The sequence below is a fragment of the Oncorhynchus gorbuscha genome, linkage group LG14 (assembly GCF_021184085.1).
Source record: "Oncorhynchus gorbuscha isolate QuinsamMale2020 ecotype Even-year linkage group LG14, OgorEven_v1.0, whole genome shotgun sequence".
Classification (NCBI taxonomy): Eukaryota; Metazoa; Chordata; class Actinopteri; order Salmoniformes; family Salmonidae; genus Oncorhynchus; species Oncorhynchus gorbuscha.
Window position 1 is genome coordinate 82,415,035 of NC_060186.1, and position 26,685 is coordinate 82,441,719.

The 26,685-nt window shown below is 51.1% G+C and overlaps 2 protein-coding genes across 3 annotated transcripts in view; one reads left to right on the forward strand and one right to left on the reverse strand.

Annotated features, from left to right (window-relative positions):
• The window catches only part of ddx1 (DEAD (Asp-Glu-Ala-Asp) box helicase 1), a 62,052-nt gene extending 37,250 nt beyond the window's left edge, over positions 1-24,802 (reverse strand). The window contains exons 1-7 of the mRNA XM_046299127.1: positions 24,708-24,802; positions 24,531-24,582; positions 22,563-22,626; positions 22,420-22,449; positions 11,528-11,624; positions 993-1,040; positions 800-883 (exon numbers count right to left, since the gene is read on the reverse strand). Of these exons, the coding sequence (XP_046155083.1) occupies positions 800-883; positions 993-1,040; positions 11,528-11,624; positions 22,420-22,449; positions 22,563-22,626; positions 24,531-24,582; positions 24,708-24,795 (463 nt within the window). The 5' untranslated portion in view covers positions 24,796-24,802. The remainder of the gene's footprint in view (positions 1-799; positions 884-992; positions 1,041-11,527; positions 11,625-22,419; positions 22,450-22,562; positions 22,627-24,530; positions 24,583-24,707) is intronic.
• Positions 24,803-26,481: 1,679 nt separating this feature from the next.
• The window catches only part of nbas (NBAS subunit of NRZ tethering complex), a 284,978-nt gene continuing 284,774 nt past the window's right edge, over positions 26,482-26,685 (forward strand). For both annotated transcript variants that reach the window (XM_046299129.1, XM_046299130.1), the window contains exon 1: positions 26,482-26,617. In XM_046299129.1, coding sequence (XP_046155085.1) covers positions 26,525-26,617 — 93 coding nt within the window. In that variant the 5' untranslated portion in view covers positions 26,482-26,524. The remainder of the gene's footprint in view (positions 26,618-26,685) is intronic.

Below are 26,685 nucleotides of genomic sequence, written 5' to 3' on the forward strand. Positions count from 1 at the left end.
GTATGTATGTATGTATACAGTATGTATGTATACAGTATGTATGTATGTATGCATGTATGTATGTATGCATGTATTGTATGTATGTATGTATGCATGTATGCATGTATGCATGTATGTATACAGTATGTATGTATACAGTATGTATGTATGTATGTATGCATGTATGTATGTATACAGTATGTATGTATGTATGTATGTATGTATGTATGTATGTATGTATGTATGTATGTATGTATGTATGTATGTATGTATGTATGTATGTATGTATGTATGTATGTATGTATGCATGTATTGTATGTATGCATGTATTGTATGTTATGTATTGTATGTATGTATGTATGCATGTATTGTATGTATGTATGTATGTATGTATGCATGTATTGCATGTATTGTATGTATGCATGTATGTATGTATTGTATGCATGTATTGTATGCATGTATGTATTGTATGCATGTATGTATGTATGTATGTATGTATGTATGTATGTATGTATGTATGTATGTATGTATGTATGTATGTATGTATGTATGTATGTATGTATGTATGTATAATATATAATAATATATATAATATAATAATAATATAATATATGCTATTTAGCAGACGCTTTTATCCAAAGCGACTTACAGTCATGTGTGCATACATTCTATGTATGTATGTATGCATGTATGTATGGTATGTATGTATTGTATGTATGTATGTGTGTATTGTATGTATTGTATTGTATTGTATTGTATTGTATTGTATTGTATTGTATTGTATTGTATTGTATTGTATGTATGTATGTATGTGTCTTACCCTTGGTGATGGCTTTGGTAGAGCGACAGCCATGCCATTCTTTAAACTCCCTGCTTTGACAACACAGTCCGTCTGGTCCAATGGCTGGGGGGGGCAGGAGTAAAAACAGTAAATGTCATGTTTAAAATCAAAACGTGTTTACCATCCTATGTACCATCCCTCACCACAGGAAGACACACAATGAGTGACTCACCGAACGCTGTGCTTCTGTCATACGGGTTCATCTGCCATTTGTTGAACACTGAAACACAGACAAACGTTTGGTTGCTAATACAACAGTATCTGACGTAATAAAAACAGCTCGTTTGGATCCTGGTTGCTGATTGGTTGATAGCAGGGAGTTATATCGCCACATTCCACAGGAAACACCGGTTAACAGATCCAATTAATTCATTAATGTGCCCATCCACTGTCCCACAGCCCAGCCAGTCAATATATAAACGTCATCTCCCCTAGCGGGGGGGGGTGAAGTCTTGATGTGTGCAATACGTATGTGTTGGTAACCATCTTCATCACGCAAGGGAACAGAAGTGACGATCCCAAAAGCCTCTCTGATCCAGATTCATTTAAACATCATGATCATTATAAATGGATAGAAATACAAATGAGCTGTAGTTAGCTGTAGTTAGCTGTAGTTAGCTGTAGTTAGCTGTGATGTGACTGTGTTAGCTGTAGTTAGCTGTAGTTAGCTGTAGTTAGCTGTAGTTAGCTGTGATGTGACTGTGTGTTAGCTGTAGTTAGCTGTAGTTAGCTGTAGTTAGCTGTAGTTAGCTGTAGTTAGCTGTGATGTGACTGTGTGTTAGCTGTAGTTAGCTGTAGTTAGCTGTGATGTGACTGTGTGTTAGCTGTAGTTAGCTGTAGTTAGCTGTAGTTAGCTGTAGTTAGCTGTGATGTGACTGTGTGTTAGCTGTAGTTAGCTGTAGTTAGCTGTAGTTAGCTGTAGTTAGCTGTAGTTAGCTGTGATGTGACTGTGTGTTAGCTGTAGTTAGCTGTAGTTAGCTGTAGTTAGCTGTAGTTAGCTGTAGTTAGCTGTGATGTGACTGTGTGTTAGCTGTAGTTAGCTGTAGTTAGCTGTAGTTAGCTGTAGTTAGCTGTAGTTAGCTGTGATGTGACTGTGTGTTAGCTGTAGTTAGCTGTAGTTAGCTGTAGTTAGCTGTAGTTAGCTGTGATGTGACTGTGTGTTAGCTGTAGTTAGCTGTAGTTAGCTGTAGTTAGCTGTGATGTGACTGTGTTAGCTGTAGTTAGCTGTAGTTAGCTGTAGTTAGCTGTAGTTAGCTGTGATGTGACTGTGTTAGCTGTAGTTAGCTGTAGTTAGCTGTGATGTGACTGTGTTAGCTGTAGTTAGCTGTAGTTAGCTGTAGTTAGCTGTAGTTAGCTGTAGTTAGCTGTGATGTGACTGTGTGTTAGCTGTAGTTAGCTGTAGTTAGCTGTAGTTAGCTGTAGTTAGCTGTGATGTGACTGTGTGTTAGCTGTAGTTAGCTGTGATGTGACTGTGTGTTAGCTGTAGTTAGCTGTAGTTAGCTGTAGTTAGCTGTGATGTGACTGTGTTAGCTGTAGTTAGCTGTGATGTGACTGTGTGTTAGCTGTAGTTAGCTGTAGTTAGCTGTAGTTAGCTGTAGTTAGCTGTGATGTGACTGTGTGTTAGCTGTAGTTAGCTGTGATGTGACTGTGTGTTAGCTGTAGTTAGCTGTAGTTAGCTGTAGTTAGCTGTGATGTGACTGTGTTAGCTGTAGTTAGCTGTGATGTGACTGTGTGTTAGCTGTGGTGTGACTGTGTTAGCTGTAGTTAGCTGTGATGTGACTGTGTTAGCTGTAGTTAGCTGTAGTTAGCTGTAGTTAGCTGTGATGTGACTGTGTTAGCTGTAGTTAGCTGTAGTTAGCTGTGATGTGACTGTGTGTTAGCTGTAGTTAGCTGTGATGTGACTGTGTGTTAGCTGTAGTTAGCTGTGATGTGACTGTGTGTTAGCTGTAGTTAGCTGTGATGTGACTGTGTGTTAGCTGTAGTTAGCTGTGATGTGACTGTGTGTTAGCTGTAGTTAGCTGTGATGTGACTGTGTGTTAGCTGTAGTTAGCTGTGATGTGACTTTGCACTGAGACGTATTCGAGTGGTCGCATCTGCACGTCGCTCCAGCGGGTAGTATAACTTTTTCATTATATTTCATTATATCACAACGGTTTGATTTGTCTTATCCTAGCAATTTCTTCTCAGCTAGCTACATAGCCGTCTTTGTATCAAAGATAATTGCGTAATTATCGTATTTCGCCGTCCTAACGTAGTCTTCACTAGCCAGCTAGCTAACGTCCACTGATTAGCTGCACTGGGAAAACTATTACACTCAACTGAACGACTTGATTAGTTTAGTGTTAGCTAGCTACATAGCTGTCTTTGCTGTCTTCGTATCATCGTATCCAAGATAATTGTGTTGTTTAGGTTTAGAGTGTGTAGTCTTAGAGTGATTATCTTAATTTACCGAGGTTAGCTAGCCAGCTATTTGTCGTCCTTAACGTAGGTGACTCTGCTAGCTAGCCAACAGCTAGCCAACAGCTAGCCAACGCTAGCCAACGTCTTCTGTATAGAACTCAACTACCCGGTCGCATTCACAGGTTGTATCACATTTTCACTTCATTTCATTACAGTACAACGGTTTGATTTGTTTGATCGTTTGTATCAAAGATAATTGTGTAGTCTAGAGCGATTTTCTAGGTTCGCTAGCCATCTATTGTCGTTCTTTTAAGCAACGTAACGTAAACAACACTGCTAGCTAGCCTGCTAGCCCCCGAATAGCAACACTGCAGAAACTATTACACTCAACGGAACGACTTGATTAGTGTAGTGTCAACAACGCACCCACTGCCAGCTGGCCTACTTCAGCAGTACTGTATCATTTTAATCATTTTAGTCAATAAGATTCTTGCTACGTAGCTTAACTTTCTGAACATTCGAGACGTGTAGTCCACTTGTCATTCAATCTCCTTTGCATTAGCGTAGCCTCTTCTGTAGCCTGTCAACTATGTGTCTGTTTATCCCTGTTCTCTCCTCTCTGCACAGACCATACAAACGCTCCTCACCGCGTGGCCGCGGCCACCCTACTCTGGTGGTCCCAGCGCGCACGACCCACGTGGAGTTCCAGGTCTCCGGTAGCCTCTGGAACTGCCAATCTGCGGTCAACAAGGCAGAGTTCATCTCAGCCTATGCCTCCCTCCCAGTCCCTCGACTTCTTGGCACTGACGGAAACATGGATCACCACAGACAACACTGCTACTCCTACTGCTCTCTCTTCGTCCGCCCACGTGTTCTCGCACACCCCGAGAGCGTCTGGTCAGCGGGGTGGTGGCACCGGGATCCTCATCTCTGCCAAGTGGTCATTCTCTCTTCCTCCCCTTACCCATCTGTCTATCGCCTCCTTTGAATTCCATGCTGTCACAGTTACTAGCCCTTTCAAGCTTAACATCCTTATCATTTATCGCCCTCCAGGTTCCCTCGGAGAGTTCATCAATGAGCTTGATGCCTTGATAAGCTCCTTTCCTGAGGACGGCTCACCTCTCACAGTTCTGGGCGACTTTAACCTCCCCACGTCTACCTTTGACTCTTTCCTCTCTGCCTCCTTCTTTCCACTCCTCTCCTCTTTTGACCTCACCCTCTCACCTTCCCCCCCCTACTCACAAGGCAGGCAATACGCTCGACCTCATCTTTACTAGATGCTGTTCTTCCACTAACCTCATTGCAACTCCCCTCCAAGTCTCCGACCACTGCCTTGTATCCTTTTCCCTCTCGCTCTCATCCCACACTGCCCCTACTCGGATGGTATCGCGCCGTCCCAACCTTCGCTCTCTCTCCCCCGCTACTCTCTCCTCTTCCATCCTATCATCTCTTCCCTCCGCTCAAACCTTCTCCCACCTATCTCCTGATTCTGCCTCCTCAACCCTCCTCTCCTCCCTCTCTGCATCCCTTGACTCTCTATGTCCCCTATCCTCCAGGCCGGCTCGGTCCTCCCCTCCCGCTCCGTGGCTCGATGACTCATTGCGAGCTCACAGAACAGGGCTCCGGGCAGCCGAGCGGAAATGGAGGAAAACTCGCCTCCCTGCGGACCTGGCATCCTTTCACTCCCTCCTCTCTACATTTTCCTCCTCTGTCTCTGCTGCTAAAGCCACTTTCTACCACGCTAAATTCCAAGCATCTGCCTCTAACCCTAGGAAGCTCTTTGCCACCTTCTCCTCCCTCCTGAATCCTCCGCCCCCCCCCCCCTCCTCCCTCTCTGCAGATGACTTCGTCAACCATTTTGAAAAGAAGGTCGACGACATCCGATCCTCGTTTGCTAAGTCAAACGACACCGTTAGTTCTGCTCACACTGCCCTACCCTGTGCTCTGACCTCTTTCTCCCCTCTCTCTCCAGATGAAATCTCGCGTCTTGTGACGGCCGGCCGGCCGCCCAACAACCTGCCCGCTTGACCCTATCCCCTCCTCTCTTCTCCAGACCATTTCCGGAGACCTTCTCCCTTACCTCACCTCGCTCATCAACTCATCCCTGACCGTTGGCTACGTCCCTTCCGTCTTCAAGAGAGCGAGAGTTGCACCCCTTCTGAAAAAACCTACACTCGATCCCTCCGATGTCAACAATTACAGACCAGTATCCCTTCTTTCTTTTCTCTCCAAAACTCTTGAACGTGCCGTCCTTGGCCAGCTCTCCCGCTATCTCTCTCTGAATGACCTTCTTGATCCAAATCAGTCAGGTTTCAAGACTAGTCATTCAACTGAGACTGCTCTCCTCTGTATCACGGAGGCGCTCCGCACTGCTAAAGCTAACTCTCTCTCCTCTGCTCTCATCCTTCTAGATCTATCGGCTGCCTTCGATACTGTGAACCATCAGATCCTCCTCTCCACCCTCTCCGAGTTGGGCATCTCCGGCGCGGCCCACGCTTGGATTGCGTCCTACCTGACAGGTCGCTCCTACCAGGTGGCGTGGCGAGAATCTGTCTCCTCACCACGCGCTCTCACCACTGGTGTCCCCCAGGGCTCTGTTCTTGGCCCTCTCCTATTCTCCCTATACACCAAGTCACTTGGCTCTGTCATAACCTCACATGGTCTCTCTTATCATTGCTATGCAGACGACACACAATTAATCTTCTCCTTTCCCCCTTCTGATGACCAGGTGGCGAATCGCATCTCTGCATGTCTGGCAGACATATCAGTGTGGATGACGGATCACCACCTCAAGCTGAACCTCGGCAAGACGGAGCTGCTCTTCCTCCCGGGGAAGGACTGCCCGTTCCATGATCTCGCCATCACGGTTGACAACTCCATTGTGTCCTCCTCCCAGAGCACCAAGAACCTTGGCGTGATCCTGGACAACACCCTGTCGTTCTCAACTAACATCAAGGCGGTGGCCCGTTCCTGTAGGTTCATGCTCTACAACATCCGCAGAGTACGACCCTGTCTCACACAGGAAGCGGCGCAGGTCCTAATCCAGGCACTTGTCATCTCCCGTCTGGATTACTGCAACTCGCTGTTGGCTGGGCTCCCTGCCTGTGCCATTAAACCCCTTCAACTCATCCAGAACGCCGCAGCCCGTCTGGTGTTCAACCTTCCCAAGTTCTCTCACGTCACCCCGCTCCTCCGTTCTCTCCACTGGCTTCCAGTTGAAGCTCGCATCCGCTACAAGACCATGGTGCTTGCCTACGGAGCTGTGAGGGGAACGGCACCTCAGTACCTCCAGGCTCTGATCAGGCCCTACACCCAAACAAGGGCACTGCGTTCATCCACCTCTGGCCTGCTCGCCTCCCTACCACTGAGGAATTACAGCTCCCGCTCAGCCCAGTCAAAACTGTTCGCTGCCCTGGCCCCCCAATGGTGGAACAAACTCCCTCACGACGCCAGGACAGCGGAGTCAATCACCACCTTCCGGAGACACCTGAAACCCCACCTCTTTAAGGAATACCTAGGATAGGTTAAGTAATCCCTCTCACCCCACCCCCCCTAAGTTTTAGATGCACTATTGTTAAGTGACTGTCCCACTGGATGTCATAAGGTGAATGCACCAATTTGTAAGTCGCTCTGGATAAGAGCGTCTGCTAAATGACTTAAATGTAAATGTAAATGTAATGTGACTGTGTGTTAGCTGTAGTTAGCTGTGATGTGACTGTGTGTTAGCTGTAGTTAGCTGTGATGTGACTGTGTTAGCTGTAGTTAGCTGTGATGTGACTGTGTGTTAGCTGTAGTTAGCTGTGATGTGACTGTGTGTTAGCTGTAGTTAGCTGTGATGTGACTATGTGTTAGCTGTAGTTAGCTGTGATGTGACTATGTGTTAGCTGTAGTTAGCTGTAATGTGACTGTGTGTTAGCTGTAGTTAGCTGTAGTTAGCTGTGATGTGACTGTGTGTTAGCTGTAGTTAGCTGTGATGTGACTGTGTGTTAGCTGTAGTTAGCTGTGATGTGACTGTGTGTTAGCTGTAGTTAGCTGTGATGTGACTGTGTGTTAGCTGTAGTTAGCTGTGATGTGACTGTGTGTTAGCTGTAGTTAGCTGTGATGTGACTGTGTGTTAGCTGTAGTTAGCTGTGATGTGACTGTGTTAGCTGTAGTTAGCTGTGATGTGACTGTGTGTTAGCTGTAGTTAGCTGTGATGTGACTGTGTGTTAGCTGTAGTTAGCTGTGATGTGACTGTGTGTTAGCTGTAGTTAGCTGTGATGTGACTATGTGTTAGCTGTAGTTAGCTGTGATGTGACTATGTGTTAGCTGTAGTTAGCTGTGATGTGACTGTGTGTTAGCTTTAGTGAGCTGTAGTTAGCTGTAGTTAGCTGTAGTTAGCTATAGTTAGCTGTGATGTGACTGTGTTAGCTGTAGTTAGCTGTAGTTAGCTGTGATGTGACTGTGTTAGCTGTAGTTAGCTGTAGTTAGCTGTGATGTGACTGTGTTAGCTGTAGTTAGCTGTAGTTAGCTGTAGTTAACTGTAGTTAGCTGTGATGTGACTGTGTGTTAGCTGTGATGTGACTGTGTTAGCTGTAGTTAGCTGTGATGTGACTGTGTGTTAGCTGTAGTTAGCTGTGATGTGACTGTGTGTTAGCTGTAGTTAGCTGTGATGTGACTATGTGTTAGCTGTAGTTAGCTGTGATGTGACTGTGTGTTAGCTGTAGTTAGCTGTAGTGTGACTGTGTGTTAGCTGTAGTTAGCTGTAATATGACTGTGTGTTAGCTGTGATGTGACTGTGTGTTAGCTGTGATGTGACTGTGTGTTAGCTGTGATGTGACTGTGTGTTAGCTGTAGTTAGCTGTAGTTAGCTGTAGTTAGCTGTGATGTGACTGTGTTAGCTCTAGTTAGCTGTGATGTGACTGTGTTAGCTCTAGTTAGCTGTGATGTGACTGTGTGTTAGCTGTGATGTGACTGTGTGTTAGCTGTGATGTGACTGTGTGTTAGCTGTGATGTGACTGTGTGTTAGCTGTGATGTGACTGTGTGTTAGCTGTGATGTGACTGTGTGTTAGCTGTAGTTAACTGTGATGTGACTGTGTGTTAGCTGTAGTTAGCTGTGATGTGACTGTGTTAGCTGTAGTTAGCTGTGATGTGACTGTGTGTTAGCTGTGATGTGACTGTGTGTTAGCTGTGATGTGACTGTGTTAGCTGTAGTTAACTGTGATGTGACTGTGTGTTAGCTGTGATGTGACTGTGTTAGCTGTAGTTAACTGTGATGTGACTGTGTGTTAGCTGTAGTTAGCTGTGATGTGACTGTGTGTTAGCTGTAGTTAGCTGTGATGTGACTGTGTGTTAGCTGTAGTTAGCTGTGATGTGACTGTGTGTTAGCTGTAGTTAGCTGTGATGTGACTGTGTTAGCTGTAGTTAGCTGTGATGTGACTGTGTGTTAGCTGTAGTTAGCTGTGATGTGACTGTGTGTTAGCTGTAGTTAGCTGTGATGTGACTGTGTGTTAGCTGTAGTTAGCTGTGATGTGACTGTGTGTTAGCTGTAGTTAGCTGTGATGTGACTGTGTGTTAGCTGTAGTTAGCTGTGATGTGACTGTGTTAGCTGTAGTTAGCTGTGATGTGACTGTGTTAGCTGTGATGTGACTGTGTTAGCTGTAGTTAGCTGTAGTTAGCTGTGATGTGACTGTGTGTTAGCTGTAGTTAGCTGTGATGTGACTGTGTGTTAGCTGTGATGTGACTGTGTTAGCTGTAGTTAGCTGTAGTTAGCTGTGATGTGACTGTGTGTTAGCTGTAGTTAGCTGTGATGTGACTGTGTGTTAGCTGTGATGTGACTGTGTTAGCTGTAGTTAGCTGTGATGTGACTGTGTGTTAGCTGTAGTTAGCTGTGATGTGACTGTGTGTTAGCTGTAGTTAGCTGTAGTTAGCTGTAGTTAGCTGTGAGGTGACTGTGTTAGCTGTAGTTAGCTGTAGTTAGCTGTGAGGTGACTGTGTGTTAGCTGTAGTTAGCTGTGATGTGACTGTGTTAGCTGTAGTTAGCTGTGATGTGACTGTTGTTAGCTGTAGTTAGCTGTGATGTGACTGTGTGTTAGCTGTAGTTAGCTGTGATGTGACTGTGTGTTAGCTGTAGTTAGCTGTGATGTGACTGTGTGTTAGCTGTAGTTAGCTGTGATGTGACTGTGTGTTAGCTGTAGTTAGCTGTGATGTGACTGTGTGTTAGCTGTAGTTAGCTGTGATGTGACTGTAGTTAGCTGTGATTGACTGTGATGCTGACTGTGTGTTAGCTGTAGTTAGCTGTGATGTGACTGTGTGTTAGCTGTAGTTAGCTGTGATGTGACTGTGTGTTAGCTGTAGTTAGCTGTGATGTGACTGTGTTAGCTGTAGTTAGCTGTGATGTGACTGTGTTAGCTGTAGTTAGCTGTAGTTAGCTGTGATGTGACTGTGTGTTAGCTGTAGTTAGCTGTGATGTGACTGTGTGTTAGCTGTAGTTAGCTGTGATGTGACTGTGTTAGCTGTAGTTAGCTGTGATGTGACTGTGTGTTAGCTGTAGTTAGCTGTAGTTAGCTGTGATGTGACTGTGTGTTAGCTGTAGTTAGCTGTGACTGTGTGTTAGCTGTAGTTAGCTGTGATGTGACTGTGTGTTAGCTGTAGTTAGCTGTGATGTGACTGTGTGTTAGCTGTAGTTAGCTGTGATGTGACTGTGTGTTAGCTGTAGTTAGCTGTGATGTGACTGTGTGTTAGCTGTAGTTAGCTGTGATGTGACTGTGTGTTAGCTGTAGTTAGCTGTGATGTGACTGTGTGTTAGCTGTAGTTAGCTGTGATGTGACTGTGTGTTAGCTGTAGTTAGCTGTGATGTGACTGTGTGTTAGCTGTAGTTAGCTGTGATGTGACTGTGTGTTAGCTGTAGTTAGCTGTGATGTGACTGTGTGTTAGCTGTAGTTAGCTGTGATGTGACTGTGTGTTAGCTGTAGTTAGCTGTGATGTGACTGTGTGTTAGCTGTAGTTAGCTGTGATGTGACTGTGTGTTAGCTGTAGTTAGCTGTGATGTGACTGTGTGTTAGCTGTAGTTAGCTGTGATGTGACTGTGTGTTAGCTGTAGTTAGCTGTGATGTGACTGTGTGTTAGCTGTGATGTGACTGTGTGTTAGCTGTGATGTGACTGTGTGTTAGCTGTGATGTGACTGTGTTAGCTGTAGTTAACTGTGATGTGACTGTGTGTTAGCTGTAGTTAGCTGTGATGTGACTGTGTGTTAGCTGTAGTTAGCTGTGATGTGACTGTGTGTTAGCTGTAGTTAGCTGTGATGTGACTGTGTGTTAGCTGTAGTTAGCTGTGATGTGACTGTGTGTTAGCTGTAGTTAGCTGTGATGTGACTGTGTGTTAGCTGTAGTTAGCTGTGATGTGACTGTGTGTTGACTGTGTTAGTTAGCTGTGATGTGACTGTGTGTTAGCTGTCAAGCACTGTGATGTGACTGTGTGTTAGCTGTGATACCTGCTGTGTTAGCTGTGATGTGACTGTGTTAGCTGTAGTTAGCTGTGATGTGACTGTGTGTTAGCTGTAGTTAGCTGTGATGTGACTGTGTTAGCTGTAGTTAGCTGTGATGTGACTGTGTGTTAGCTGTAGTTCTGTGATGTGACCTGCTAGCCAGTCATACCTGCTCCATGTCTTCTGTTAGCTGTCAGTTACCTGCTGTGATGTCATACCTGCTCCACCTGTCATACCTGCTCCACCAGTCTTCTGTCTGTCATACCTGCTCCACCAGTCACTACCTGCTCCACCAGTCATACCTGCTTAGTCTACCTGCTCCACCAGTCATACCTGTGACTTCTGTGTCATACCTGCTCCACCAGCTACCTGTGACTGTCATACTTGCTCCCAGTTAGCTGTGAGTCATACCTGCTCCACCAGTCAGTTACCTGCTCCACTGTGTACCTGCTGTCATACCTGCTCCCAGTCATACCTGCTCCACCAGTCATACCTGCTCCACCAGTCTTCTGTCTGTCATACCTGCTCCACCAGTCATACCTGCTCCACCAGTCATACCTGCTCCACCAGTCATACCTGCTCCACCAGTCATACCTGCTCCACCAGTCTTCTGTCTGTCATACCTGCTCCACCAGTCATACCTGCTCCACCAGTCATACTTGCTCCACCAGTCATACCTGCTCCACCAGTCATACCTGCTCCACCAGTCATACCTGCTCCACCAGTCATACCTGCTCCACCAGTCATACCTGCTCCACCAGAGTCATACCTGCTCCACCAGTCATACCTGCTCCACCAGTCATACCTGCTCCACCAGTCATACCTGCTCCACCAGTCATACCTGCTCCACCAGTCTTCACAGCAGTTCTCCCCTTCTTCCCCTCCTGCTGGTCCTTCAGAGTCTCATACACTATCTGGATCACAGGGATACTGAAGGCCTAGAGAGGGAAGAGGGAAAGGAGGGAAAAGAGAGGAGGGAAAAGAGAGGAGGGAAAAAGAGAGGAGGGAAAAAGAGAGGAGGGAAAAAGAGAGGAGGGAAAAAGAGAGAGGAGGGAAAAAGAGAGGAGGGAAAGAGAGAGGAGGGGGAAAGAAAGACAGAGGGGGGAGAGGGGAGAGAGAGAGAGGGAAAGAGAGGAGGGAAAGAGAGAGGAGGGAAAAGAGAGAGGAGGGGAGAAAAAAGAGAGGAGGGAAAGAGAGGAGGAAAGAGAGGAGGGGAGAGAGGAGGGAAAGAGAGAGGAGGGGAAAGAGAAAGAGGAGGGAAAGAGAGAGAGGAGGGAAAGGAAAGGGAAAGAGAGGAGGGAAAGAGAGAGGAGGGAAAGAGAGAGGAGGGAAAGAGAGAGGAGGGAAAGAGAGAGGAGGGAAAGAGAGAGGAGGGGAAAGAAAGAGAGAATGAAGAGAGGAGGGGAAGAGGAGGGGAAGAGGGGAGGAAAGAGAGTGGGAGTGGGAATGAGGCAAGTAGGTCTTTAACAGGTAGATATCAATTCGGTGGAAATTGGTTTTTCAAACTCTGCCATGACACGTGTTGCAGCAGTAGACCCAACAGAAACACAACTCGATCCTCTTTCTAAATACACAAATAATTGGTCTTGTGATGTGATTTAAGCATTGACATGGACTCAGAACATACATTTCCCTTGTTTCTCTAAATAAGTGTAATATTGTGAGAGAGAAATAAAACTGAAAAGAAAACAGAATTCTAGAAAATACAGAATAGTATAATTGTTTGGGCCCCCTAGTTGTTAATGAACCATTATTTGACCAAGTACATTGACAGAAAACACATAGTACACTAATGGGGGGGGGTAGAGGAGGAGAATGGGCCTAATGGGGGGGTTAGAGGAGGAGAATGGGCCTAATGGGGGGGGGGAAGGGGGTAGAGGAGGAGAATGGGCCTAATGGGGGGGGTAAGGGGAGAATGGGATTGGGGGGGGGGAGAATGGGCCTAATGGGGGGGGGTAGAGGAGGAGAATGGGCCTAATGGGGGGGGGTAGAGGAGGAGAATGGGTAGAAGGAGGAGAATGGGCCTAATGGGGGGGGAAGGGTAGAGGAGGAGAATGGGCCTAATGGGGGGGGGGTAGAGGAGGAGAATGGGCCTAATGGGGGGGTAGAGGAGGAGAATGGGCCTAATGGGGGGGTAGAGGAGGAGAATGGGCCTAAGGGTAGAGGAGGAGAATGGGCCTAATGGGGGGGGGTAGAGGAGGAGAATGGGCCTAATAGAGGAGGAGAATGGGCCTAATGGGGGGGGGGGTAGGGAGGAGGAGAGGAGGAGGAGAATGGGCCTAATGGGGGGGGGGGTAGAGGAGGAGAATGGGCCTAATGGGGGGGGGTAGAGGAGGAGAATGGGCCTAATGGGGGGTAGAGGAGGAGAATGGGCCTAATGGGGGGGTAGAGGAGGAGAATGGGCCTAATGGGGGGGGGGGTAGAGGAGGAGAATGGGCCTAATGGGGGGGTAGAGGAGGAGAATGGGCCTAATGGGGGGGGGTAGAGGAGGAGAATGGGCCTAATGGGGGGGGGGGGGTAGAGGAGGAGAATGGGCCTAATGGGGGGGGGTAGAGGAGGAGAATGGGCCTAATGGGGGGGTAGAGGAGGAGAATGGGCCTGGGGGGGGGGGGGAGGAGAATGGGCCTAATGGGGGGGGGTAGAGGAGGAGAATGGGCCTAATGGGGGGGGGTAGAGGAGGAGAATGGGCCTAATGGGGGGGGTAGAGGAGGAGAATGGGCCTAATGGGGGGGGGGGGGTAGAGGAGGAGAATGGGCCTAATGGGGGGGGGTAGAGGAGGAGAATGGGCCTAATGGGGGGGGGTAGAGGAGGAGAATGGGCCTAATGGGGGGGGGGGTAGAGGAGGAGAATGGGCCTAATGGGGGGGGGGGGGGAATGGGCCTAATGGGGGGGAGGAGGAGAATGGGCCTAATGGGGGGGGGTAGAGGAGGAGAATGGGCCTAATGGGGGGGTAGAGGAGGAGAATGGGCCTAATGGGGGGGGGTAGAGGAGGAGAATGGGCCTAATGGGGGGGGGGTAGAGGAGGAGAATGGGCCTAATGGGGGGGGGTAGAGGGGGGGGTAGAGGAGGAGAATGGGCCTAATGGGGGGGGGGGTAGAGGAGGAGAATGGGCCTAATGGGGGGGGGGGTAGAGGAGGAGAATGGGCCTAATGGGGGGGGGAGATGGGCCTAATGGGGGGGAGGAGAATGGGCCTAATGGGGGGGGGTAGAGGAGGAGAATGGGCCTAATGGGGGGGGGGGGGTAGAGGAGGAGAATGGGCCTAATGGGGGGGGGGTAGAGGAGGAGAATGGGCCTAATAGAGGAGGAGAATGGGCCTAATGGGGGGGGTAGAGGAGGAGAATGGGCCTAATGGGGGGGGTAGAGGAGGAGAATGGGCCTAATGGGGGAGGAGGAGGAGAATGGGCCTAATGGGGGGGGGTAGAGGAGGAGAATGGGCCTAATGGGGGGGGTAGAGGAGGAGAATGGGCCTAATGGGGGGGGGGTAGAGGAGGAGAATGGGCCTAATGGGGGGGGGTAGAGGGAGAATGGAGAATGGGGGGGGGGAGGAGAATGGGGGGGGGTAGAGGAGGAGAATGGGCCTAATGGGGGGGGGAGGGAATGGGGTGGGGGGGGGTAGGAGGAGGAGAATGGGCCTAATGGGGGGGGGTAGAGGAGGAGAATGGGCCTAATGGGGGGGGGGGGGTAGAGGAGGAGAATGGGCCTAATGGGGGGGTAGAGGAGGAGAATGGGCCTAATGGGGGGGGGTAGAGGAGGAGAATGGGCCTAATGGGGGGGGGTAGAGGAGGAGAATGGGCCTAATGGGGGGAGAATGGGTAAGAGGAGGAGAATGGGCCTAATGGGGGGGGGTAGAGGAGGAGAATGGGCCTAATGGGGGGGGGTAGAGGAGGAGAATGGGCCTAATGGGGGGGGTAGAGGAGGAGAATGGGCCTAATGGGGGGGGGGGTAGAGGAGGAGAATGGGCCTAATAGAGGAGGAGAATGGGGATGGGGGGGGGTAGAGGAGGAGAATGGGCCTAATGGGGGGGGGGGGGGTAGAGGAGGAGAATGGGCCTAATGGGGGGGGGTAGAGGAGGAGAATGGGCCTAATAGAGGGGGGGGTAGAGGAGGAGAATGGGCCTAATGGGGGGGTAGAGGAGGAGAATGGGCCTAATGGGGGGAGGAGAATGGGCCTAATAGAGGGGGGGGGTAGAGGAGGAGAATGGGCCTAATGGGGGGGGGGTAGAGGAGGAGAATGGGCCTAATGGGGGGGGGGGTAGAGGAGGAGAATGGGCCTAATGGGGGGGGGTAGAGGAGGAGAATGGGCCTAATGGGGGGGGGGGGTAGAGGAGGAGAATGGGCCTAATGGGGGGGGGTAGAGGAGGAGAAGGAGAATGGGCCTAATGGGGGGGGGTAGAGGAGGAGAATGGGCCTAATGGGGGGGGGGGGTAGAGGAGGAGAATGGGCCTAATGGGGGGGGGGGGTAGAGGAGGAGAATGGGCCTAATGGGGGGGGGGTAGAGGAGGAGAATGGGCCTAATGGGGGGGTAGAGGAGGAGAATGGGCCTAATGGGGGGGGGGTAGAGGAGGAGAATGGGCCTAATGGGGGGGGGTAGAGGAGGAGAATGGGCCTAATGGGGGGGGGGGAGGAGAATGGGGGGGGTAGAGGAGGAGAATGGGCCTAATGGGGGGGGGGGGTAGAGGAGGAGAATGGGCCTAATGGGGGGGTAGAGGAGGAGAATGGGCCTAATGGGGGGGGGGTAGAGGAGGAGAATGGGCCTAATGGGGGGGGTAGAGGAGGAGAATGGGCCTAATGGGGGGGGGTAGAGGAGGAGAATGGGCCTAATGGGGGGGGGGGGGGAGGAGAATGGGCCTAATAGAGGAGGAGAATGGGCCTAATGGGGGGGGTAGAGGAGGAGAATGGGCCTAATGGGGGGGGAAGGGTAGAGGAGGAGAATGGGCCTAATGGGGGGAATGGGCCTAATAGAGGAGGAGAATGGGCCTAATGGGGGGAAGGGTAGAGGAGGAGAATGGGCCTAATGGGGGGGGGTAGAGGAGGAGAATGGGCCTAATGGGGGGGTAGAGGAGGAGAATGGGCCTAATGGGGGGGGGGTAGAGGAGGAGAATGGGCCTAATGGGGGGGGGGGGGGTAGAGGAGGAGAATGGGCCTAATGGGGGGGGGTAGAGGAGGAGAATGGGCCTAATGGGGGGGGGTAGAGGGGAGGGGGGGTAGAGGAGGAGAATGGGCCTAATGGGGGGGGGGGGGTAGAGGAGGAGAATGGGCCTAATGGGGGGGGAAGGGTAGAGGAGGAGAATGGGCCTAATGGGGGGGCCTAATAGAGGAGGAGAATGGGCCTAATGGGGGGGGGTAGAGGAGGAGAATGGGCCTAATGGGGGGGGGGTAGAGGAGGAGAATGGGCCTAATGGGGGGGGGTAGAGGAGGAGAATGGGCCTAATGGGGGGGGGTAGAGGAGGAGAATGGGCCTAATGGGGGGGAAGGGTAGAGGAGGAGAATGGGCCTAATGGGGGGGGGGGTAGAGGAGGAGAATGGGCCTAATGGGGGGGGGGTAGAGGAGGAGAATGGGCCTAATGGGGGGGGGGGTAGAGGAGGAGAATGGGCCTAATGGGGGGGGGGGTAGAGGAGGAGAATGGGCCTAATGGGGGGGGGGTAGAGGAGGAGAATGGGCCTAATGGGGGGGGGTAGAGGAGGAGAATGGGCCTAATGGGGGGGTAGAGGAGGAGAATGGGCCTAATGGGGGGGGGTAGAGGAGGAGAATGGGCCTAATGGGGGGGGGGGTAGAGGAGGAGAATGGGCCTAATGGGGGGGGGTAGAGGAGGAGAATGGGCCTAATGGGGGGTAGAGGAGGAGAATGGGCCTAATGGGGGGGGGTAGAGGAGGAGAATGGGCCTAATGGGGGGGGGGGTAGAGGAGGAGAATGGGCCTAATGGGGGGGGGTAGAGGAGGAGAATGGGCCTAATGGGGGGGTAGAGGAGGAGAATGGGCCTAATGGGGGGAAGGGTAGAGGAGGAGAATGGGCCTAATGGGGGGGGTAGAGGAGGAGAATGGGCCTAATGGGGGGGGGGTAGAGGAGGAGAATGGGCCTAATGGGGGGGTAGAGGAGGAGAATGGGCCTAATGGGGGGGTAGAGGAGGAGAATGGGCCTAATAGAGGAGGAGGGGCCTAATGGGGGGGGGGTAGAGGAGGAGAATGGGCCTAATGGGGGGGGGGGGGGTAGAGGAGGAGAATGGGCCTAATGGGGGGGGGGTAGAGGAGGAGAATGGGCCTAATGGGGGGGGTAGAGGAGGAGAATGGGCCTAATGGGGGGGGAAGGGTAGAGGAGGAGAATGGGCCTAATGGGGGGGTAGAGGAGGAGAATGGGGGGGGGGGTAGAGGAGGAGAATGGGCCTAATGGGGGGGGGGTAGAGGAGGAGAATGGGCCTAATGGGGGAAGGGTAGAGGAGGAGAATGGGCCTAATGGGGGGGGGGGTAGAGGAGGAGAATGGGCCTAATGGGGGGGGGGGGTAGAGGAGGAGAATGGGCCTAATGGGGGAATGGGTAGAGGAGGAGAATGGGCCTAATGGGGGGAGGAGAAGGGTAGAGGAGGAGAATGGGCCTAATAGGGGGAGAATGGGTAAGAGGAGGAGAATGGGCCTAATGGGGGGGGGGGTAGAGGAGGAGAATGGGCCTAATGGGGGGGGTAGAGGAGGAGAATGGGCCTAATGGGGGGGGGGGTAGAGGAGGAGAATGGGCCTAATGGGGGGGGGGGTAGAGGAGGAGAATGGGCCTAATGGGGGGGGGTAGAGGAGGAGAATGGGCCTAATGGGGGGGGGTAGAGGAGGAGAATGGGCCTAATGGGGGGGGGGGTAGAGGAGGAGAATGGGCCTAATGGGGGGGGGTAGAGGAGGAGAATGGGCCTAATGGGGGGGAGAATGGGCCTAAGAGGAGGAGAATGGGCCTAATAGAGGAGGGAATGGGGGGGTAGAGGAGGAGAATGGGCCTAATGGGGGGGGGTAGAGGAGGAGAATGGGCCTAATGGGGGGGTAGAGGAGGAGAATGGGCCTAATGGGGGGGGAAGGGTAGAGGAGGAGAATGGGCCTAATGGGGGAAGGGTAGAGGAGGAGAATGGGCCTAATGGGGGGGGGGGGGTAGAGGAGGAGAATGGGCCTAATGGGGGGGGGGGGGTAGAGGAGGAGAATGGGCCTAATGGGGGGGGGGTAGAGGAGGAGAATGGGCCTAATGGTAGGGGAAGGGTAGAGGAGGAGAATGGGCCTAATGGGGGGGGAAGGGTAGAGGAGGAGAATGGGCCTAATGGGGGGAAGGGTAGAGAGGAGGAGAATGGGCCTAATGGGGGGAAGGGTAGAGGAGGAGAATGGGCCTAATGGGGGGAGGAGAATGGGCCTAATGGGGGTAGAGGAGGAGAATGGGCCTAATGGGGGGGGGTAGAGGAGGAGAATGGGCCTAATGGGGGGGGGGTAGAGGAGGAGAATGGGCCTAATGGGGGGGGGTAGAGGAGGAGAATGGGCCTAATGGGGGGGGAGGAGAATGGGTAGAGGAGGAGAATGGGCCTAATGGGGGGGAGGGGGGAAGGGTAGAGGAGGAGAATGGGCCTAATGGGGGGGGGTAGAGGAGGAGAATGGGCCTAATGGGGGGGTAGAGGAGGAGAATGGGCCTAATGGGGGGGGTAGAGGAGGAGAATGGGCCTAATGGGGGGGGTAGAGGAGGAGAATGGGCCTAATGGGGGGAAGGGTAGAGGAGGAGAATGGGCCTAATGGGGGGGGGGTAGAGGAGGAGAATGGGCCTAATGGGGGGGGGTAGAGGAGGAGAATGGGCCTAATGGGGGGGGGGTAGAGGAGGAGAATGGGCCTAATGGGGGGGGTAGAGGAGGAGAATGGGCCTAATGGAGGGGAAGGGGAGGAGAATGGGCCTAATGGAGGGGGGAGGAGGAGAATGGGCCTAATGGGGGGAAGGGTAGAGGAGGAGAATGGGCCTAATGGGGGGGGGTAGAGGAGGAGAATGGGCCTAATGGGGGAAGGGTAGAGGAGGGAGAATGGGCCTAATGGGGGGGTAGAGGAGGAGAATGGGCCTAATGGAGGGGGGTAGAGGGGGGGTAGAGGAGGAGAATGGGCCTAATGGGGGAAGGGTAGAGGAGGAGAATGGGCCTAATGGGGGGTAGGGTAGAGGAGGAGAATGGGCCTAATGGGGGGAAGGGTAGAGGAGGAGAATGGGCCTAATGGGGGGGGGGTAGAGGAGGAGAATGGGCCTAATGGGGGGAAGGGTAGAGGAGGAGAATGGGCCTAATGGGGGGAAGGGTAGAGGAGGAGAATGGGCCTAATGGGGGGTAGGGTAGAGGAGGAGAATGGGCCTAATAGAGGGGGAATGGGTAGAGGGGAGGAGAATGGGCCTAATGGGGGGAAGGGTAGAGGAGGAGAATGGGCCTAATGAATGGGGGGGGTAGAGGAGGAGAATGGGCCTAATGGGGGGGGGTAGAGGAGGAGAATGGGCCTAATGGGGGGGGGTAGAGGAGGAGAATGGGCCTAATGGGGGGGGAGGAGGAGAATGGGCCTAATGGGGGGGGGGTAGAGGAGAATGGGCCTAATGGGGGGGGGTAGAGGAGGAGAATGGGCCTAATGGGGGGGGGGTAGAGGAGGAGAATGGGCCTAATGGGGAGGAGGGTAGAGGAGGAGAATGGGCCTAATGGGGGGGGGGGTAGAGGAGGAGAATGGGCCTAATGGGGGGGGGGTAGAGGAGGAGAATGGGCCTAATGGGGGGGGAGGAGAATGGGCCTAATGGGGGGGGGTAGAGGAGGAGAATGGGCCTAATGGGGGGGGGTAGAGGAGGAGAATGGGCCTAATGGGGGGGGGGGGTAGAGGAGGAGAATGGGCCTAATGGGGGGAAGGGTAGAGGAGGAGAATGGGCCTAATGGGGGAAGGGTAGAGGAGGAGAATGGGCCTAATGGGGGGGGGGGGGGAGGGAATGGGCCTAATGGGGGGGTAGGAGGAGAATGGGCCTAATGGGGGGGGGGGTAGAGGAGGAGAATGGGCCTAATGGGGGGGGGTAGAGGAGGAGAATGGGCCTAATGGGGGGGGGGTAGAGGAGGAGAATGGGCCTAATGGGGGGGGGGGGATGGGCCTAAGGGTAGAGGAGGAGAATGGGCCTAATGGGGGGGGGCCTAAGAGGGGAGGAGAATGGGCCTAATGGGGGGGGGTAGAGGAGGAGAATGGGCCTAATGGGGGGGGGGTAGAGGAGGAGAATGGGCCTAATGGGGGGGGGGGTGGGGGGTTAGAGGAGGAGAATGGGCCTAATGGGGGGGTAGAGGAGGAGAATGGGCCTAATGGGGGGGGGTAGAGGAGGAGAATGGGCCTAATGGGGGGGTAGAGGAGGAGAATGGGCCTAATGGGGGGGGTAGAGGAGGGGGGAATGGGGGGGTAGAGGAGGAGAATGGGCCTAATGGGGGGGGGTAGAGGAGGAGAATGGGCCTAATGGGGGGGGAGGAGAATGGGGTAGAGGAGGAGAATGGGCCTAATGGGGGGGGGTAGAGGAGGAGAATGGGCCTAATGGGGGGGGGGGTAGAGGAGGAGAATGGGCCTAATGGGGGGGGGTAGAGGAGGAGAATGGGCCTAATGGGGGGGGGGGGTAGAGGAGGAGAATGGGCCTAATGGGGGGGTAGAGGAGGAGAATGGGCTAATGGGGGGGAGGAGGAGAATGGGGGGGGTAGAGGAGGAGAATGGGCCTAATGGGGGGATGGGCCTAATGGGGGGGGTAGAGGAGGAGAATGGGCCTAATGGGGGGGGGGTAGAGGAGGAGAATGGGCCTAATGGGGGGGGGGGTAGAGGAGGAGAATGGGCCTAAATGGGGGGGGTTAGAGGAGGAGAATGGGAAGGGTAGAGGAGGAGAATGGGCCTAATGGGGGGGGGGGGAAGGGTAGAGGAGGAGAATGGGCCTAATGGGGGGAGAGGAGGAGAATGGGCCTAATGGGGGGGGGGGTAGAGGAGGAGAATGGGCCTAATGGGGGGGGGGGTAGAGGAGGAGAATGGGCCTAAGGAGGGGAATGGGCCTAATGGGGGGGGGGTAGAGGAGGAGAATGGGCCTAATGGGGGAATGGGGGTAGAGGAGGAGAATGGGCCTAATGGGGGGGGGGTAGAGGAGGAGAATGGGCCTAATGGGGGGGGGGGGGTAGAGGAGGAGAATGGGCCTAATGGGGGGAAGGGTAGAGGAGGAGAATGGGCCTAATGGGGGGGAAGGGTAGGGGGGGCCTAATGGGGGGGTAGAGGAGGAGGAGAATGGGCCTAATGGGGGGGAAGGGTAGAGGAGGAGAATGGGCCTAATGGGGGGAGGGGTAGAGGAGGAGAATGGGCCTAATGGGGGGGGGTAGAGGAGGAGAATGGGCCTAATGGGGGGGGGGGGGAATGGGCCTAATGGGGGGGGGGGGTAGAGGAGGAGAATGGGCCTAATGGGGGGAAGGGTAGAGGAGGAGAATGGGCCTAATGGGGGGGGGTAGAGGAGGAGAATGGGCCTAATGGGGGGGGGTAGAGGAGGAGAATGGGCCTAATGGGGGGGGGGGTAGAGGAGGAGAATGGGCCTAATGGGGGGGTAGAGGAGGAGAATGGGATGGGGGGGGAGAATGGGCCTAATGGGGGGGAAGGGTAGAGGAGGAGAATGGGCCTAATGGGGGGGGGGGAGAGGAGAATGGGGGGGTAGAGGAGGAGAATGGGCCTAATGGGTAGAGGAGGAGAATGGGCCTAATGGGGGGGGGGGGGTAGAGGAGGAGAATGGGCCTAATGGGGGGGGGGGGTAGAGGAGGAGAATGGGCCTAATGGGGGGGGGGTAGAGGAGGAGAATGGGCCTAATGGGGGGGGGGGTAGAGGAGGAGAATGGGCCTAATGGGGGGAAGGGTAGAGGAGGAGAATGGGCCTAATGGAGAATGGGAAGGGTAGAGGAGGAGAATGGGCTAATGGAGGGGAAGGGTAGAGGAGGAGGAGAATGGGCCTAATGGGGGGGGGGTAGAGGAGGAGAATGGGCCTAATGGGGGGGGGTAGAGGAGGAGAATGGGCCTAATGGGGGGGGGGGTAGAGGAGGAGAATGGGCTTAATGGGGGGGGTAGAGGAGGAGAATGGGCCTAATGGGGGGGGGGGAGGGGGTAGAGGAGGAGAATGGGCCTAATGGGGGGGGGGGTAGAGGAGGAGAATGGGCCTAATAGAGGAGGAGAATGGGCTTAAGGAGAATGGGCCTAATGGGGGTAGAGGAGGAGAATGGGCCTAATGGGGGAAGGGTAGAGGAGGAGAATGGGCCTAATGGGGGAGGAGGGAGAATGGGCCTAATGGGGGGAGGGGTAGAGGAGGAGAATGGGCCTAATGGGGGGGGGAGAATGGGCCTAATGGGGGGGGGTAGAAGGAGGAGAATGGGCCTAATGGGGGGAAGGGTAGAGGAGGAGAATGGGCCTAATGGGGGGAGGGTAGAGGAGGAGAATGGGCCTAATGGGGGGAGGGGTAGAAGAGGAGAATGGGCCTAATGGGGGGGGGGTAGAAGAGGAGAATGGGCCTAATGGGGGAAGGGTAGAGGAGGAGAATGGGCCTAATGGAATGTTTCATTTGTTTTAAAGTAGATCTCATGGTAGAACATGTTTCAGCGACCCCCTGACCTCTAGTAGATGCTGGATTTGACAATAACACTGTATGGATGGTAGAACATGTTTCAGCGACCCCCTGTCCTCTAGTAGATGCTGGATTTGACAATATGGAGGAACGGCGCGACACTCACCCCGGTCTTACCGCTCCCAGTCTCTGCCGCCTGAACACAACAGAATCAACAACAGGTGGAGTCAATACACACAATGTGGGAGGAGTCATTATAAGTTAAGGTTGAACTGTCTGTTTTTTATGTAAAAAAGGCCATTTTCTCACCATGAGGACATCTCCTCCCCCCAGGATCAACGGAATGGACTCTGCCTGGATGTCTGTGGGGAGGCTGGAACAAACAATCAGCAGTCACAACGTTGGATGGGAATCTGAGCATGTGTAACAGTATAGACCGTCCGTCCCCTCGCCCCGGGCTCGAACCAGGAACACATAGACAACAGTCACAACGTTGGACGGGAATCTGAGTATGTGTAACAGTATAGACCATCCGTCCCCTCGCCCCGACCCGGGCTCGAACCAGGAACACATCGACAACAGTCACAACGTTGGACGGGAATCTGAATCTGAGTCCCTACCCGGGCTCGAACCAGGAACACATCGACAACAGTCACAACGTTGGACGGGAATCTGAGTATGTGTAACAGTATAGACCGTCCGTCCCCTCGCCCCGACCCGGGCTCGAACCAGGAACACATCGACAACAGTCACAACGTTGGACGGGAATCTGAGTATGTGTAACAGTATAGACCGTCCGTCCCCTCGCCCCGACCGGGCTCGAACCAGGAACACATAGACAACAGTCACAACGTTGGATAGGAATCTGAGCATGTGTAACAGTATAGACCGTCCGTCCCCTCGCCCCGACCCGGGCTCGAACCAGGAACACATCGACAACAGTCACAACGTTGGACGGGGAATCTGAGCATGTGTAACAGTATAGACCATCCGTCCCTCGACCCCGACCCGGGCTCGAACCAGGAACACATAGACAACAGTCACAACTCGAAACAGCGTTACCCATCGCTCCACAAAAGGTGTCAGAGCAAGCGACGTCACCGATTGGAACGCTACCACCGCTGACTAGCTAGCCATTTCGCATCGGCTACACATGGTTACATGCACACGATAGCAATAGGGTTGTGGATAGTCAGATGAACATGGTTACATGCACACAATAGCAATAGGGTTGTGGATAGTCAGATGAACATGGTTACATGCACACGATAGCAATAGGGTTGTGGATAGTCAGATGAATAGAGCAGTTTGTTTACACGGTTATTAACGGTGTATTAACGGGTATTGAGCAATTCATAAATTCATTAGTTATTTTGGTATCTGGAACATTCAGACGAGTGATCTGAAATCGGAGTAGATGGCCAGAGGGAATTTACTAACGCGACCTAATTCGAAAATGGTTATTTTAATCGCCGTATGCGTACTTACATTTTTAATTTACGCAGGTTAAACTAAGCAGAGTAAAGTGTTTACATAACTAATGAAGATAGTCAGCGTTGTGCCACAATCCGTTACATATCCTAATTATTAGTGTGCATGTTTAACGTAACCAATGAGCACAGGAGTGTCAACACGTAGTTATCCCATCTAGTCCGTATGGATATATTCACGGTGAGACATTGCTGGTCACTGATCAAATAAAATACGTTTAGTATTAACGTAGTTAAAACAACACGAGAATATATTTAACGACATAACGCCCTGGTTATCGTTACATAACTCAGTGGCCTTAACGTCCCTTACAGCTGGTTGGGTTTCTCCATATGAACATCCCGGTGGAGTTGCGCGGACACCGGGCGGAGCGCACCTCCCGGTCACATCGAGTCGCTGTCAATCGATATGACGAAACAGTCGGTGGTCGGTAATAGACACACACACACACACAAAAAAAACGTTTTATTAATAAGTATGGATTTTCAGCAAAAAAAAATGTCACGCAACTAACAGAGGTCAAACATAGGTACACGGCAAGGGTTTAAAGATTGACATTTTTACAAGTATCGAGTCGGAGGCTCAGTAGTCGCAACTCAACTCCATTGATGTGATGGACATAGAGAGAAATGTTTACTGTTCATTTTTGTTGTTTTTCACTTTATATATATATATTCACTTTGTATGTTGTCTACCTCACTTGCTTTGGCAATGTTAAACACATGTTTCCCATGCCAATAAAACCCCTTGAATTGAATTGATTGGAGAAAACCTCGGATAACTTACAGCCAGTCCATCTCCTCGACTGCTTGGGCGATCTCAGGCATAACGCCCATTTCTGTGGACGAAAGGGAACCATTATTGGAAGGAAAAGGGGACTTAAACCAATCTTAAATGCGTTCACTTATAGATAAGTACTGATAACAGTGAGAATACAGTAAAATATATATTTTCATTTCTTACCAGAAAACGCTGCCATATTTGCCAACGACTTTTGACAAAAACCAGAAACCGGATGTGACGTGTCTCTTCTCACTAATTTAATGCGCATACCGCCACCAACTGTACGGGAAGTGAACTGGAAAACAATTTCAAATCCATTGCGCAAAAGGAAAAATGAAACATACAAAAGACAAAAATAGATACACAAAAAAAAACATCCCACTACTTCATTCATAGTCCAATCCAAAAGGAGAGAGGGGAGTGTTGTTATAAAATAAATGTTTTTTGTTTTTAAAACAAACCCATATAAAAAGTACATGGGGAACACAATTATGTAATCTTTATTTAACGAGGCAAGACAATTAAAAACAAATGCTTATTTACAATGATCGCCTACCAAAAGGCCTCCTGCGGGTCGGGGGTTGCGATAATTTATCTATATAAATAATAATATAATAATAATATATAATATATATATATATATAATTATTGCAGCCCTGAGGCCATGATTGAGTCTTTGACTGAAAAGATTGAGATAAAACTGTCCAGTTTGAGTGTTTGTTGCAGCTCGTTCCAGTCGCTAGCTGCAGCGAACTGAAAAGAGGAGAGACCCAGGGATGTGTGCTTTGGGGACCTTTAACAGAATGCGACTGGCAAAATGTGCGTTGAATGTGGATTATGAGGGCTGCAGTAGATATCTCAGATAGGGGGGAGTGAGGTCTAAGAGGGTTTTTATAAATAAGCATCAACCAGTGGGTCTTGCGACGGGTATACAGAGATGACCAGTTTACAGAGGAGTATAGAGTGCAGTGATATGTCCTATAAGGAGCATTGGTGACAAATCTGATGGCCGAATGGTAAAGAACATCTAACCACTAGAGAGCACCCTTACCTGCCGATCTATAAATTACGTTTCCGTAATCTAGCATGGGCAGGATGGTCATCTGAATCAGGGTTAGTTTGGCAGCTGGGGTGAGAGGAGCGATTACGATAGAGGAAACCAAGTCTAGATTTAACTTTAGCCTGCAGTTTTGCTATGTGAGGACAATATCACAGTACACAAGGGTCATACACATATTTATAATATAAACAGAGGCAGAGTATTTAATTGTCTTAAAATATAGTTCAGTTTCTTTTTGTTTCTTTTTGCAAGGTAATAAAATGTGGTGTTTTGTTTGTAAATGTACATCTGTAAATCTGACATTTTGCTGCATCTTTTGAACCGGTAGTAGCTCCTCTGAATGGTTTATTTTGGCTTTTTAATGTAGTTTCCATAGGGCGAGTACTTTTAAAACATTATCTTTTTAGGTCATTATCATTGATATGAGGCACATATATTAAAAACATTGACACGTCTTATGAATCAGTGTATAATTTGAATAATTGTAACTTCGCCTTGGTAAAAAAAAAACACAGATGGATCAATTAGACAGATTTTTCACCCGATGTAAAAATGTGAAGCATTTCCGCTCACTACCAAATATGGTGATGAGCGGAAGCCCAGTGACCGGCAGTGGGAGAAGGTGAGCCGAGAAGGATTTTGGCCAAAATTCTGCAAATATTCTCTTCAATGAAACATTTAATCTGAAATTCAGTTTTCTGTTTACAGAACTAGAATATGTAACAAACAGAGTGGACTACATTTCTTACTTGCTTGTCCTGCCCACTATGATTAATTTTCTCTCATTGGAAACGACTGTTCTATCTTGGGTTTAGTTATAATAGTCTTTGGTAAAACTGCCGAAATGTAAACCGCGTTTCGTTAAACAGTCCTCTTTTTTGTACCATCCTGTATTCCGTAGTTTGTGACAGAGTTTGGATCAACTATCCACGTAAACATGGCTGATGATAGCAACATTGACGTGGAAGATGAGAACATTTTGTATGATTTACTGATAAATACGGAATGGCCACCCGAGACCGACACTCAGGTTTGTACAAAAAAAAACGGATTCGGTTCATTGTTAATAACTTTATAGACGGAAATGTCAAGTTAAAG